The sequence below is a fragment of the Manis javanica genome, chromosome X, assembly GCF_040802235.1.
Source record: "Manis javanica isolate MJ-LG chromosome X, MJ_LKY, whole genome shotgun sequence".
Taxonomy (NCBI): domain Eukaryota; kingdom Metazoa; phylum Chordata; class Mammalia; order Pholidota; family Manidae; genus Manis; species Manis javanica.
In genome coordinates this window covers 137,145,424-137,160,044 of record NC_133174.1, presented here as the reverse complement: position 1 = coordinate 137,160,044, position 14,621 = coordinate 137,145,424, and the positions used below count along the sequence as shown (strand labels likewise).

The window sequence follows — 14,621 nt, the reverse complement described above, 5'->3', positions numbered from 1 at the left end:
AGGATGTCAGGGCAAGCTGCATAGGTTCTTAGCACCCTGGAGCTACCAAACCACAACTGGATGAAGGTTTGTGGGAGCAGGTTTTAGGAAGTCGGTGGATGAGGGAGTTGGGGGCAGTGTGGGGGCACGGTGGTGGGAGGTGTAGTAGTGAGGTGGTGTGGGGGTGGGGTGGTGACAGTTGGGGGAGTTGGGGAGGAGGCCGGGAAGGTAGGGGTTGCGAAGTTGGGGGAGATGGGGTGGTGTGCAGGGGAGGAGGGTTGTGGGGAAGGGGAATTTCGGTGGCTGGTGGGGGTGGGGGGGTGGGGTGGGGGCTGAACAGGCAGTGGAGAGGGGTAGTAGTGAGGTGGTGTGGTGGTGGGGTGGGGAGAGGTGGGGCAGGGGGGTAGAGGTGTGGGTATATGTGGAGTGGGATGTTGGTGCGTGGGGGGTGTTCTGGGGGAGGTGTCGGCAGGCAGGTGGGCGGGCGGTGTGGGTTGGAGGGAGCTGGGGGTTGGGGGAAGGGGTGGGGGGAGCTGGGGGTTGGGAAGTCGATGGGTGGGGGCATTGGGAGCAGTGTGTGGGCGCGGCGGTGGGAGGTGGGGTGCAAGGGGCCGTAGGAGGTGTAGTAGTGACGTGGTGTGGTGGTGGAGTGGGGTAAGTGGGGTAGGGGGAGGGTACGGGAAGGTAGGCGGTGGGAAGTTGAGGGTGCGGGAGGTGGGGTGGTGGGGGTCAGGGGGAGGGCTGTGGGGGGTGGGAAGTTCAGTGGGTGGCAGTATTTGTAATTGGGGTCGGGTGTTTGCGTGCAGTGCTGGGAGGTGGGGGGGAAGGCGGGGGGGAAGAGGGCTAGTAGTGAGGTGGGCTGGGTTGGTTGGGTGCCCAGCCTGACGACTCTGTAGCCAGAGGACCATCCCGGAGCCTCAGGGCTGCTGGCACGGCAGAGCCGGCTTCCGTGACCACCAGCGTCCTGGCGCGTGTTCTCCCCACCCCCCACTCCTCACCGACGGGGGTCCTCCTCAGCCCTGGCAGAGCAGCCCTGCAGCCCCAGGACAGAGGCGAGCTGGAAAGCTGCAGGGCCCCTGGCCATGGGGAGGGTCCGGGAGGAAGCACCCCTTCCCTTGGGGTGGGTGTCTTCACAGCCAGCCAGACTTGAGGCACTCTGTGTGTGAAGGACTTCATGTTTCCTGAAGAGGCTGAGCGGGTGCAGGGCATTTGCGCAGGTCCTCGGGTCTCAGGCTCACCGCGCATCATGGCCCTGTGGAGTGCCACGATTTTCCCTCAGTCACCCTCTGTCGCTGCAAGAAAGACATTTCCGTTCTCTACCTAGTATGTGTGTCCACATATGCATATAAACAACATACATATAGATAATATATGCGCGCGTGTTTGTGGTTCAGATGATGTTGTGCATATTGCCCGGTTTTTGTAAAGATGAACGTTTTAGAGCACTGTTAGGTGTGCTCATACATAAAGAGGGAGTTACAGACGTTTCCCATTTATCCCTGTCCCCACCCACTGCTACCCTCTGGAATTATCGATGCAGCCACAGAGGGGCGCATTTGTTATCACCCATGAACTTACACTGACCGTCATGATCACCCAAAGGGCTCCCGCCTGGCCTTGTCTATTGCATGGCTTTAGACCAATGGATACGGACGCCTTCCATCATGACCGTATCACAGTGAGGACTGTCACTGCCTGAAAGTTCCCCTGTGCTCTGCCTGTTCCCTCTCCCCCCATGGTCCCGGGCAACCACATGGGTCCTCTTCCCGTCTCCGTACTCTCGCCTCTACAGACTGTCACACGGTTGGGATCACGCAGTATGGAGCCTTCTCAGGTGGGCTCTTTCGCTTAGGCGCACGCATTCAAGGTTCCTCCATGCCTCTTCCTGGCTTGGTGGCTCATTCCCGTAGGGCGATGAACCGTTTCCCACGGTCTGCACGCTCCCACAGTTCATGCATTCACCTACTGCAGGACATCTTGCTTGCATCTACGTTTTGGCAGCTGTGAGTCAATCTGCTCTCAACATCCATGTGTAGGATTTTGTGTGGATGTAGGTTTTCAGCTCCTTTGGGTGAATACAACGTGGGCTGCAACATACAGTAAGAGTGCACCTACTTTGGGCAAATCCGTCTTCCCAGTGGCTCAACCATTGTGCCTTCCCACCAGCAATGCAGCCACGTTCCTGCTGCACACCAGCATTTGGTGTCTCTCTACCAGATTTTGGCCATTCCCGTAGGTGAGCAGTAATTGTGTGTACACGTGTGCTTGTGTGTGTATGTGCGTGCCTCATATGTGTGTGTGTGTGAGTGAGACATCACAACCCGACATGTCAGGCGTGCGCATGACTAGGAGTCAAGCTGGGGGACGGCCGAGCCAGCCTGGGCACTTTGTAGAGCCTTCCCCGAGCACTGGGAGGCAGCTCCCAGCACATGACACGTGCACAGTCATGTCGCCAGGGGCACAAGTCCTCCCCGGGCTGCTTTCTGGGAGGAAACGCAGAAACGGAATTAGAAAACTTACAGGTACAAGGAGTTTTAGGACTGGAAGGAGTAAGTCAAGGTGTTTTTCGCCTAGAAAGAGGTGGTGTGACCGCAGACCGGCCGAGGCCAAGCTGTGCCGGGGAGAACTTGGACTGTGGCTCCAGGGCTCCCAGAATCATGCACCTGGAAGGCCGGGGGCAGGGGCGGTGCAGGAGGTTTCCCTTCGCATTCACTGGGTCCAGGTCCCCTGGGAAGAACCTGCCTCAGGGAGCTTTGGGGCGTGACTTTTGGAGAAAGACCAGGGAGGGAGGGGGGCTAGGGCGGTCTTGAGGCCTCCCTATGGGTCAGCTGCCACACCCAGTATATTCTCTGTGCCCCGGTCCCTGACCCTGACTGTTACCCAGGTCGGCTCTAGAACAGGTTTGCAAAGCTCTGAGCCCTGAGAGGAGCCGGCCTGGGAAAGGGATCGTCAGCATGGTGGCTTCCGGGGGCACCCTCGGCCCTCCCTCCTGGCCTCCCGTTGACTCCCGGTCGGACTGTGCCCCCGCCCTCGGCCCACCTGGGTTCCCTCCCCAGACCAAGGCCTTCACTCTCACAATTGATAATGGCAGGCGGCGGTGCCCAGCCTGTCGACTGTATTCAGAGGACCATCCCGGATACTCAGGGCTGCTGGCACATCGGAGCCGGCTTCCCTGACCACCAGCGTCCTGGCGCTCGTGGCCCCCGGCCAGTCATCACCGAGGGGGGTCCTCCTCAGCCCTGGCAGAGCATCCCTACAGCCGCAGGTCAGAGGCGAGCTGGAAAGCTGCAGTGCCCCTGGCCATGGGGAGGGTCCGGGAGGAATCACCCCTTGCCTTGGGGTGGGTGTCTTCACAGCCAGCCAGACTTCAGGCACTTTGCATGTGAAGGACTTAATGTTTCCTGAAGAGGTTGAGCAGGTCCTCGGGTCTCAGGCTTATCGCAAGTCGCCCTGTGGAGTGCTGCGATTTTCCCTGTTTCACCCTCCCTCGCTGTAAATGCCAGCCTTACATGTCTCCCAGGTTCTTGAACACAGCAAGCACATTCAGTTACCTGCTTGTGTTTTAGTTCTGTGTAGTGACACATTAGAAGGAATGAGGAGCAAGAATTAACCAAGCGTACTTTTATTTCTCCGTTTTATTGCTAATTTCCATCACTTTTGGGAGGGAGTGGCGAGGCCGATGCCATGTGACCTAGCTCCGGTCACAAACGCAGATGGAAGGTGTCCCTATGTGTCTACAAAACAGCAACGCACTGAACTGGTAAGCTACAAACATACATGGGATAGATGTCATTCATAAACAGATGCTGATGCTAAGCCCCCTTCTCACTGCTTCTAGCCTCCTCGGATGGGGATTGGGAAGAGCCTGTAGCCCTGCTAAGGAGTCTGAACAAAAACTGCTGGTCCTGCACCTTGCTGGCCTCTGCGTGGGCCCTGGGGCCCCAGAGCAGCTCACAGCGAGCGGGATCCCTGTCGGGTACCTGCCGGTACTCCAGGTACTGCTCCTGCACCCAGACCCCGGGGATGAGCTCCCTGGGGTCCCAGAAGATGATGTGCTCCCTCCCGGGGTACACCCCCCTGGCACTAAGCATTTTCCACATTTCCTTCTCAGGGACCCGGCTTCCCCACAGGACAATCACGCCCAGGAGCAGTGCCAGGAGGCCGGTTTTGGGGAGGCGCTGCTCTTCGGTCACCCCATCCCAGGTGAGGCCCAGGGTGGGGACCAGGACATAGGAGTGGCTGCTGGGATCTACTTCCTTTACGTCAATGCCGAAGATCAGCTGCAAGGACCAGGAGGCACGGCTGAGGATGTCAGGGAAGGGGTCCTGGTGATCCTGGACGACCCGCTCCAGCATCTCTGCCTTGGTGGTCGGCTCCTTGGCGCGGTACTTGTGGAGCAGGAGGGCCACCAGACCAGACGCCGCATTACGAATCATGACCGTGGGACAGGATGCCGTGTCTTCCAGGGCCCGTGCGGTGCTCAGACCCTCTGCCATTGGGCTGCCGAGGCCACCATCGTGTGGGTCGGTGGAACAGAGGCAGCGGCAGTGAGCGAGGGGCAGGCACCCTGAGGACTCTGGAGGGGACTCGGGGTCCCTGGACGACCGTAAGCTTCCTCCAGAGGGCTTGACATCAGACAACAGAAAGAGCAGGAGGGGCTTGGGATCAAAGGACAGCAAAAGCAAGAGCAACAAGAGGGAGAAGAGGGGGAGGAGGAGGATGAGCAGGAAGGAGGAGGATGAACACAAGGAGGAGAAGGAGGAGGGAGAGGAGGAGGGGAAGGGGAGGAGGAGGGGGAAGAGAGAAAGGAGGAGGGGGAGGAGGAGGGGGACGGGGAGGGGGAGGGGGAGGAGGGGGAGGAGGAGGGGGAGGAGGGGGAGGAGGAGGGGAAAGAGGAGGAGGGGAAGGAGGACGGGAAGGAGGGGGGGAAGGAGGATGGGGAGGAGGGGAAGGAGGAGGGGGAGGAGGGGGAGAGGGGGGAGGGGGAGGACGGGGAAGGGGAGGGGGAGGACAGGGAGGAGGAGGGGGAGGAGGAGGGGAAAGAGGAGGAGTTGGAGGGACGCTGTTGCACAGCATGAGGATCCTGTGCTCCCAGGAGAGCCTGGGTGCCCCTGGGGGATGGAGGCCTTCCTCAAGCATCCCGTGCAGTAGCTTCGCAGGACGAGGCACGATGACTTGCTGAGCAGCCGGCAGGAGGGTGGCAACGAGGTGGGAGCTCTGGACCCTGGGGCCTGCGGGGACAGGGAGCTTAAGGGGCCTTGGCCCACAGATGAGGCCCTGGTGGCCCCCACACAGGCTGCTTCCCCGGCTCCTCTTTGGGGGTGTGCATGGGCCTCCCAGGGGTCTCCCCTGCTGGGCGGGTGGCCTGTCCCTGCAGAAACCACAGGACGGTGGGATGCAGACCTCGGGAGGGTTCTGCAAAGCCTGAGGCTCTAGGGCTTGGTCCAGGGGCACCCTCTGTCTGTGATGGGACAGCTCTGGGGACACATTCTGGATGGGCGTCCCACCTTGTCTCCTAGCTGGGCCTGTGCCTCCACGACTCTGCAACCTCTGGACAGGTGCCTCAGAGCAGGGCGCTCACCTGCCGATTCCTGGGGTCCCTGAAAGAGGTCACGAGGGGGCACATCAGGGTGACGGCCGCCAGCCCAGCCCCGGGCCCACTGGTGCTGACAGGTGAGGTGTGCTCGCCTCTGTCGAGTACCCACCTGGCGAGGAAGGGGTGTCCCCTGCAGGCGCAGTCAGGACCCTCTCCCCCCACCATGCCCCTGCCCCTGATGCTGACGTCAGACAGAGCAGGGCACACACGCCAGAGCAGGAACAGAAGGAAGTGAGTGCCCACGTGAGTCCAGGCCCTGCCTTGGCCGGCAGGCCTCCTATAATGGGGAGCCTGCTGGGTCCTCTCAGGGTCCCCAGTCAGGGCCCGGGATGCTGCCTCAGCTGACCTGGGTAGAGATGTCGGGTGCAGGCCCTCCTGTCCCAGAGAACCCTGACCCGGACACGAGGAGGGGCTCAGCCAGCCAGCCCTGCCCAGGGCCTCCTGGCGAGGAGAAGGGGAAGCCGGTCTCTGCACGGTCCCTCCTCCTTCTGGGTAGGCCAACCTTCATGCCCTCCGTCCTGCCTAAGGGTTCTGTTCCTCACCTCCCTGAGAGGTAGAGGCAGAGGTTCCGGCACACACCAGGAGTCAACGCCTCTCCCGGGTCTTCAGGGGTCATGCAAGCAGGGCCAACTTCACGGGCGGCCTCTCTGGCTGGAGGGGCAGTCCCCTGAGCATCCTCATCTGCACGTCCCGCTCTGGGGCCTCCCAACACCATGCCCAAGGGCCCAGGTTCTCTGCCTGTTTGGGCTCTACAGTCCTGAGGCGTCCCTCAGGGCCCTCACCGTGACTCCCAGTAGGACCTGGGTCCTCCCTTCTACCAAGAGGAGGCCCTGCCTGCTCCTTATGCAAGTCCCCAGGTCCTGTGATACCCGGATGAGGAAGTCAGGGCCAGCTGCACAGGTTCTGAGCACCCTGGAGCTCCCAAACTTCAGTCTTTCCGGGAGTCCAGGGTCCCGCAGTCCTCCTGGGGGCTCCTCATCATGATTCCCAGCAGGGCCTGGGCCCTCCTCTCGGCTGAACTCAGGCCCTGCTCCTTAAGCCGGTCCCAGTCCCTCTGAGGCGCGGAGGAGGAAGTCAGGGCACACCGCGTGTCATCACTCCACCCTGGGGCCTCCCATGGCTGACAGGCAGGAGCGGCTCGTCTGGGGCCCCTCCCCTCCCCCTCCCCCCAGGGTCCTCACCTGCAACGCGGGCACGGCCTGTGAATGTTGACCAGGGCCGTCATGTCCGACCAAGGCCCTCCCTGCCCTGACACACCCCCGGGGGACGTCTGCGGCCGTCTCAACGGGTCACCAACCCGGGGGTGCCCTCGGCCCTCCCTCCTGGCCTCCCGTTGACTCCCGGTGGGTCTGTGCTCCCGCCCTCTGCCCACATGGGTTCCCTCCTCAGAGCAAGGCCTTCCCTCTCACGATTCAAAATGGCGGGTGGCGGCATGCGTGTGGCATGCGGGTCACAGTGCCCAGCATGAGGACCCTCCTGGGGCCTCCTTGGGCGACGGCATGGGAACCCTGAATTCTTGGGCTGGGGCCCTCAGGCCTCCCCCACGTTTCTACCTGGAGTCCTTTTGCGTGACCTGAATCCAGCATCCGACACCGAGGCCGTCCGGTCTCTCAGGCCTCCTGGGCGGAAGACTAATGGCGTCACATCCGGAAGCCGGGTCTGAGCATCCCCTGGAGGGGGTCCTAGCTCCTCCCTCTGGGCCTCCCTTAAACCCCGCCTTCTCCCACCTGCCGCAGTTCACAAGACCCAGGGCTGTGCTTCCCCAGGTCCTTAGTGGACATGGTGTGGTGGTGGGATGGGGGTGGGTGGAGCAGTGGGGGGATGGGCGGGGGTATATGTGGGGTGGGATGTTGGTGTGTAGGGGGAGGCCTGGGGGGTTGTCGGGAGGTTGGTTGGCCGGCGGTGTGGGTTGGAGGGTGTTGTAGGGTGTGGGGAGGGGGGAGGGGAGCTGGAGGTTTGGAAGTGGATGGATGGGGGCATTCGGGAACAGTGTGTGGGTGTGGTGGTCGGGGATGCGGTGAATGGAGCCCTGGGGAGGTGTAGTAGTCAGGTGGTGTGAGGGTGCCGTGAGGACAGGTGGGGCAGGGGGCGGGTGCGGGAAGGTAGGCGGTGCAAATTTGAGGGTGCAGGAGGTGGTGTCGGGGGGCAGGGGGAGAGCTGTTGTGCGGTGGGAAGTTAAGTGGGAGGGGGTATTTGGGGTCTGGTGGCAGGGCTTGCTGGTGGGCGGTGGGGCAGAAGGTGCAGTGCAGAGGGTTAGTAGTGAGGTGGGGTGGGTTGCCTCAGTGCCCAGCATGACGACTCTATATCCGGAGGACCATCCCGGACCCTCAGGGTTGCTGGCACATAGGATCCAGCTTCCATGAACACCGGCATCCAGTGGCTCCAGGAATCGGCAGCTGAAGCACTGAGGAACCTTTCCTGAGGTCGCAGAGCCACGGAGGACCAGGCTGAGCCAGGAGACAAGGTGGGACGCCCGACCTGGATGTGTTCCCAGGGCTCTCCCATACTGGACGGGTCCCCTCGGCCTCCAGTCCCAGATCCTTGGGCTCGGCTGGCACACCACCAGGGCCCCATCATTTCATCCTTTGGGTTCTGCATGGACAGACTGCCCGCCCAGCAGGGGAGACCCTTGGGAGGCAGGAGCCCACCCCCAAAGCAGAGCCCCAGGGTCCCCGGTGCCCACTTCCCACAATCACCACTGCAGGCTGCCATTCCCCTGAGCAGTGTCAGCACGCCTCTGGGCACCAGGAGTGTGCAGTGCCCATTGGAGGAGGCCCAGCAGGAGCTGAGAAAAGCCCAGTGCCTGGAGGGGACACAGCTCTCACCCCAGGCCATGCCAGTCCCACTGGAGAGTGAGTCCCACACCCATAGCTCCAGCAGCCGTGGGGATGAGGCCGCAGGGGATGCCAGGGCCTCTCTCCAAGATGCGCTGCGCAGGAAGGAGATCCAACTGGTGACCTTCCTGCTCCTCAAGTACCGCGCCATGGAGCCGACTATGAAGGCAGAGATGCTGGAGCTGGTCGCCCAGGATCACCAGGACCCCTTCCCTGACATCTTCAGCAAAGCCTCCAGGGATTTGCAGCTGGTCTTTGGCATGGATGTGAAGGAAGTGGACCCCAGTGGCCACTCCTATGTCCTGGTCCCCACCCTGGGCCTCACCTGGGATGGGGTGACCGAAGAGCAGCGCCTCCCCAAGACCAGCCTCCTGGCACTGCTCCTGGGTGTGATCCTCCTGCATGGTGGCCAGGTCCCTGAGGAGGAAGTGTGGGAAATGCTTAGTGCCAGGGGGGTGTACTCCGGGAGGGAGCACTGCATCTTCGGGGACCCCAGGGAGCTCATCACCGGGGTCTGGGTGCAGGAGCAGTACCTGGAGTACCAGCAGGTGCCCGACAGCAATCCGGCTCGCTTCCACCTGCTCTGGGGCCCCTGGGCCCACGCAGAGACGGACATGGTGAAAGTCCTAGAGTTTATGATCGAGGTCAAAGATAGCACTCCTAATGCCTGTCTGACCTGGTATGAAGAGGCTGTGAGGGAGCAGGAAGTGTGAGGTCAGGCTAACATTGCTGCCGCAGATGATCCCGCCGCCGCAGCCGATGCAAGTTCTGGTGTAACATGCAGTGGCTTCTGCCCTGAGTGACGTCTACACAGCCTGTTCCGTGTTATCAAAGGGCAGTCGGTGACCCAAGCAGCAGAGGGTCAGGCAGGGGCGATTTACCTTCTTTTGTTTTTGGTATTTTTAGGTGTTAGTTACATAGAAAGTTTAATAGCTCCAGAATCTAATTGCTGAATGACATGGGTCACACATTTATTGCTGTTCATGTGGTTGATTAGAAATAGTTTTGCTATTTTGTAAGACAAGTTGGGAAACCGTACGTTTTCTTTGTAGCTTGTAAGAAGTTCATATGACATTGGAATAGGAATTTCTGTGGAAATGGGAAAGAATTTATCAGTGAAATAGAGATAAACATTTAAATGGTTCATTTTTAAATTTTCTCAACATTTTCAGCCTGTCGTTCTGTAAAATAAAAAGATATGTATCTGGGCTTTTCTTTCCTCATTCAAGAACGTAGAAGATATTAAATAGTAATAAATGACATTTCTGCTCCCTGGCTCATTTAGTACCCCCAAATGCCCTGAGCCTCTGCTCACTGGAAAGCCCTGTGTTACCAGTGGGACACTAGGTAAGCAGGACACACCCCCCCTGAAAGGAAAGGAGCGACACATAGCAGCAATTCACCGGAGAGTTCCGCTTTATTAGGGAAAGGTGCTGGGTTATATAGGAGGGGGCATGATTGATTGAGGTGTCACTTCTACGGGGCTGGTGGCTGTTGGCTAGGTGCTGGGATTGGGAGGGGGGCAAGAGGTGATTGGGCTTCAGGTGGCGCCGGCGGGAACTGAGGACCCCGAAGAGAAGCCGGAAGTTTGCCATCTTACTGGTGGGGACCCTTCACCCCCCCCCACATGCCTGACCGTGTTTTTTGTTTACTCTGCTGGCTCCTCTCCCAGGCCTTCTTCTCTTCCCTTCGTCACGCTGCACTGTCTCTGCCAATGATCTCCTGCACTCCTGCAGCTGACTTGCCACTGTGTCCCAATCACGTACAAAACCTCAGTTTAGATCTCTCTTCTGAGCCCTACTGAAGCATCTCTGCTTGGATAACTTATAAGCATTTAAACCTGTTCACATCCAAATTGAATGATTTTCCACCACAAGCCTCCACTGTCTTCCTGTTCTCTACCTCAGTTAGCAGTACCATACTGCGTCAGTTGTTCCAGTGGAAAATCTGGGAGTCTTTCTTGATTTTGCCATATTCATCAATCCCATTCATTCAGTGAAAAAAAAAAAGCTCTCTATTTTAACTCTGAAACTATGTGTGATGGTTTGTTTTATGTGTCAACTTGGCCAGGCTATAGAGCCTAGGCTTTCAATCAAATACTAGTCTAGGTGTCACTGTGAAGGTAGCTGTGGTTAGCATCCACAATCATTACCCTAAATAATCTAAGTGGGCCTTATCTAATTAGTTGGAAGGCTTTAAGAGCAAAATCAAAGTGTCCCTGAAGAAGAAATTCTGCCTCAAGATGGCAGCATCAACTCTGGCTTGAGTTTTTCAGCCTGCTAGCCGGCCCTATGAATGCTGAACTTGCCAGCAGCCCCCACAATTGCATACGCCAATGCCTTAAAATAAATCTCTCTCTGTTTTTATATGTCCTAGTGGTTTTGCTTCTCTGGAGAACACTGACTGATACACAATGTTTCTGTTCCACCCTGTGCTCTGTTTCTGCTGCCCACCCCCTTCTTTATCTCTGCATTCCCCAGTCTCCTTTCGCCTCTTACTGTCGTCTTACCAAGTCCAGTCCATTCACCACACTGTGGCCACTGTGCATTTGTAGACATGCAAATCAGATGGTGTCACTCTCCTGCTTAATACCCTTCAACAGCTGGTGATTGCCCTGACAACCCAGATTCCTTTCCCTGGTTCGTGGTCCCTGAGAGCCCCCCTGCTCTCCGCCTTGCTTGCCAGCCCACCTACCGCTTGTACTTCTTCCTCATTCCCATGTTATGGCGGCCATACCAAGTGTCCCCAGGCTCACTGCAGTCCCTCCTGCCTTTGCATGTACCTCCACTCCTGGCCCTTTAGCTACCTCCTCCCCCTTCTGGCCATAGCTGAGACACTACTTCTTCGGGAGACCTTTTCTGGTCCCTGGACCAGGTTTGATCCCCTTCGTATACTTTTCTATACGGTTAGGTTATAATATCATTAATCCTGTAGTGCTTGAAAGTGAAAAATGGAATTTACAGTTAATTCAGAGAAAGTGAAAGATATGCCGGATGCTTACCTGTCCCCAGAGTTACAGTATCAGCTCTCAAAACTGAAGTCCCCACTGAGCCAGTAGCTCAGGCAAAGCAAGTGTTGCTGCCATGTCAGTACCTACTGAGCGAGCAGCCATCTATTCTTGCAGTTGGCGTGGCCCCAGTTGCAGTTCCATTTCCATTTCACATTTTTTGGCCTGTTGTCCTTGTTCAGTTATTAAGCTCTGGTTCAGTTTCAAGCCACCCGTCTATACTCTGCTCTGTGAGGCTGGGGCTGGGGCTGGGGCTCTGCCCACTACATTTTCCCTTCGCTAGTGCTGCCTAGTAGGTTCTGCTGATAAGAGGCTCTAGCGGGAGACTGGAAGACCACTTGGTCACTCTGGCAGGAATGGTTTGCTCCAGTAGTAGCAGCTGAATTCAATTTCCAGGTTCCTCTCTGCCCCTTGCTCCTCCCAGAACCAGTGTCATCACAGCTCTTCAGAGACACCAGCCTCAACCAGTTGGCTGGCTCCCCTCCTTAGTGGTCTAAGTCCCAGCCCCATGGCAGTCTGCCTGCAAGTAAACAAGGCACCTGTAGGCTGCCAGTGCCCCTTTCCTGGAGGTCTGGGTTCTCTTTTGAGCCTTACCCCTTCATTCTCCCAGGCCTCCGGATGGCAGATGCTTCCTATAGATCCCACCTCTGTTACCTTAATGTTCCTATTTCCATTTTCAGTCTTTTAATATCTGTTTAACCAATCTCTATATTAAATTCTCTGCTAAAAATCGCTGGTATGGAAAAAAAATCACGGGTGTAATTTCTGTTGTCCCAGCTGGACCATCACTGATACTCTCAATTCATAGAATTTGGTTCAGTGACAACCCATCGCAGGATGGGGATGCTGGCTGGATCTGAGTTATCCTTCTTCCTTTGGTGAGACAGTCTGTCCCCACAAAGGCCAATAGTTGCCATTCAAAAGGCATGTACCATTCAGTAGTGGAGAGATGATCCACTCCCAATATTGGCAGAGTCTCATTGCCAGAGTTGTCAGATGTGAGACTGGTCACAGATACTTAAAACTCCACGGAATGAGAATGAATTTAAGGGTGGGGGCAGGTATTGTTTTACTGTTGCCTAGATTGCTTCTGTGGCTTCTTGCTGCAGGGGTGCCTATACCAGTTTGGCTACCAGTCTGGTGACAGTACAGATTCCTGGATGATGTTCCTAGGAGCAGGATGTGCTGCCTCTGATACCCAAAGAGGCCAAACAGGTCACAAGGGCTCCCTTTGTGTAGTTAGCGTCTGCAAAGCCAGCAGTTTTTCCTGACTGAAATATCTCTTTGGGTGGCTGCTCATACAGCCCCCAAGATACAAACTCAGTGGCCTGGCCCTGGTCTCTAGCCTGCCTTGAGGCCCTGCCCTCTGTGGACAGCTGTGCTTAGAGAGCAAGCATTATGATGAGAATGCTTTCCTCGGTGAGGGCCACTATCAAACTGTCATCAAGATAATGGAATGGGCTTGCTCAATGCATTTCTCAAACACTGCAGTCAAGTATCACCGGGTAAGTTCGAATGCCTGAGGCAAGACAGTTTGTACTCGGCTAGGTGAAAACAAAAACTTTTTTCTTCCTAGAGAAATCTGGAGGACACCAACAATGTCTAAGCAGTTCTGTCCAAGAGTAATAAAATGTGAGTCCCATATGAGATTTTAGTTTCTAGCAATCACTGTAAAAAAAGTAAGAAGAGACATGTGTAACTAATTTTAGTGACATAGTTAACCCAACAGGTCCAAATACTATCATTTCAGCATCTAAACAGAAAAATTAGGTATTTTTCATTCTTTTTTTTCTAGCTGTTTTCAAAATCCATCGTGTATTCTATCTACATTTACAGCATGTGTCAATTCAGACCAGCCATTTCCAGCACTCAACATGCACGTGTGGTTACTGGCTGAAGAACTGGACAGTGCCCCTCTGGGGCCACATACCCAGTGCCAGTAATGGCTGCAGTCAGTTCAGCCACCTGTTGGCATGTCAGGTGCTTTGAGTGCCACTATTAAAGCCATAATGAGCTGTAATCAGGGGCCATGGTCACTGCATTTATTCACTGCCTAAACAGGGCTGGGAATTGGAAGACAGTGTGGCCTGACACTCACTTCTCACAATAGAATAAGCCTGTGTTTTCCTTCTCACCTACTGGTCTGTGATACCGCTTCAACCCCACAGTCGTGGTAGGTTTTGGAAATACAAGAGGTTGTGCACTCATCAGGAGGGATGGTGAAGCGCACGCCCACCCAGCAGGTCAGTGTACTCTGGACTGAGGGAGCCGGTGTGGCCACACCAGTTACGCAGTCCAACAATGGAACTGTGAACACGGTCTCATCAAAGGGGCCAACGGCTCCTGGTCATTGTGTCGATTCTCTTGGCAGTTAAGTAAAACCAGTCCCAAATCCTGCCAGGGAAATTCATTTACTGTGGGTACCAGCCCAAGAATGACACTTCCTTGGGCTCTAGTATCTGCTCAGTCCAGGTCTGCTGAATCTTCCCCATGCTTAAGTTGTGGGCTTCACGGACTAGGGCAGAAAGTCAGCAATCCCCTTGAGGAGGGTAGCCTGGGCCCAGGTCAAGTCTGTTTTTAAATAGACTCAAATCTGGATTGAAGGGCCCTCTAGCAAAGGGGCTAGAAATCAGCCTCCTGTCCTGTGAAGATGGGGATGCCTTTAGGAGTCTTGTTTCAGCATTAGGATGTGGCTAACCACTGAGCTTCCTCCTCAGGACGCCTCTCCAAGGACTTTTGGAGATTTGCTGGCCAAGCAGTGGGGAAACCAACAATCCCGCCGGCCAGAACCTCCTCGCATCAGCTCTCTATAGGCGTCCCCCTAGTGCCTGCTTTAAGGCCAGTCATTTTTTTGTTTCCTGCATCCCTGTCCTCTCTGCAACCTCCTTACAGTGATTTGGGCTGCTTACCAGCCCGTTAGCCTCTTGGCTTTTCCCATTTATCTCTTTACCCAGCAATTCCTGTATTCAAGACACGGAGCTGGGACGTGCTGCCTAAAGGGAGCCTCAGAAGGAAGTCTAGAGTGGTTCTCTTCTCCTGCCTTTTCATTTTTACTGAGACTGGGGCACCTTAGAGAGCCCTTTCTCTCATTTTCCCCTTTTTGGTGGGGCCTAAATCAGCCCCAAAGAATTGTCCCAACCTTACTCCCTGGCGGGTGCAAAGTTAGGGATATGCTTGTACAAGATCCCATCAACTTTCCCAGCAT

General features: G+C 56.5%; 2 protein-coding genes and 1 long non-coding RNA gene across 3 annotated transcripts; 1 reads left to right on the top strand and 2 right to left on the bottom strand.

The window, feature by feature from the left end:
- Positions 1-3,613: 3,613 nt before the first annotated feature.
- Positions 3,614-4,755, bottom strand: LOC140847465 (melanoma-associated antigen 8-like). The gene has a single exon (XM_073227880.1). It carries the CDS (start codon positions 4,473-4,475, stop codon positions 3,792-3,794), a length of 684 nt encoding a protein of 227 aa, XP_073083981.1. The 5' UTR covers positions 4,476-4,755; the 3' UTR covers positions 3,614-3,791.
- Positions 4,756-4,944: 189 nt separating this feature from the next.
- LOC140847477 (uncharacterized) lies at positions 4,945-7,197 on the bottom strand. Its single transcript, XR_012127530.1, has 3 exons — positions 7,129-7,197; positions 5,487-5,579; positions 4,945-5,210 (listed from the first exon to the last, which is right to left on the bottom strand). It is a non-coding gene; the product is annotated as an uncharacterized lncRNA (long non-coding RNA).
- A 632-nt stretch (positions 7,198-7,829) lies between these two features.
- Positions 7,830-9,122, top strand: LOC108389019 (melanoma-associated antigen 1-like). The gene has a single exon (XM_073227554.1). The coding sequence runs from the start codon at positions 8,058-8,060 to the stop codon at positions 9,120-9,122; it is 1,065 nt and encodes a 354-aa protein (XP_073083655.1). The 5' UTR covers positions 7,830-8,057.
- The last annotated feature ends 5,499 nt before the right edge of the window (positions 9,123-14,621 follow it).

Excerpts from the sequence above, each read along its gene's own strand:
- LOC140847465 (XM_073227880.1), bottom strand. The coding sequence starts at position 4,475 with ATGGCAGAGGGTCTGAGCACCGCACGGGCCCTGGAAGACACGGCATCC.
- LOC108389019 (XM_073227554.1), top strand. The coding sequence starts at position 8,058 with ATGTGTTCCCAGGGCTCTCCCATACTGGACGGGTCCCCTCGGCCTCCA.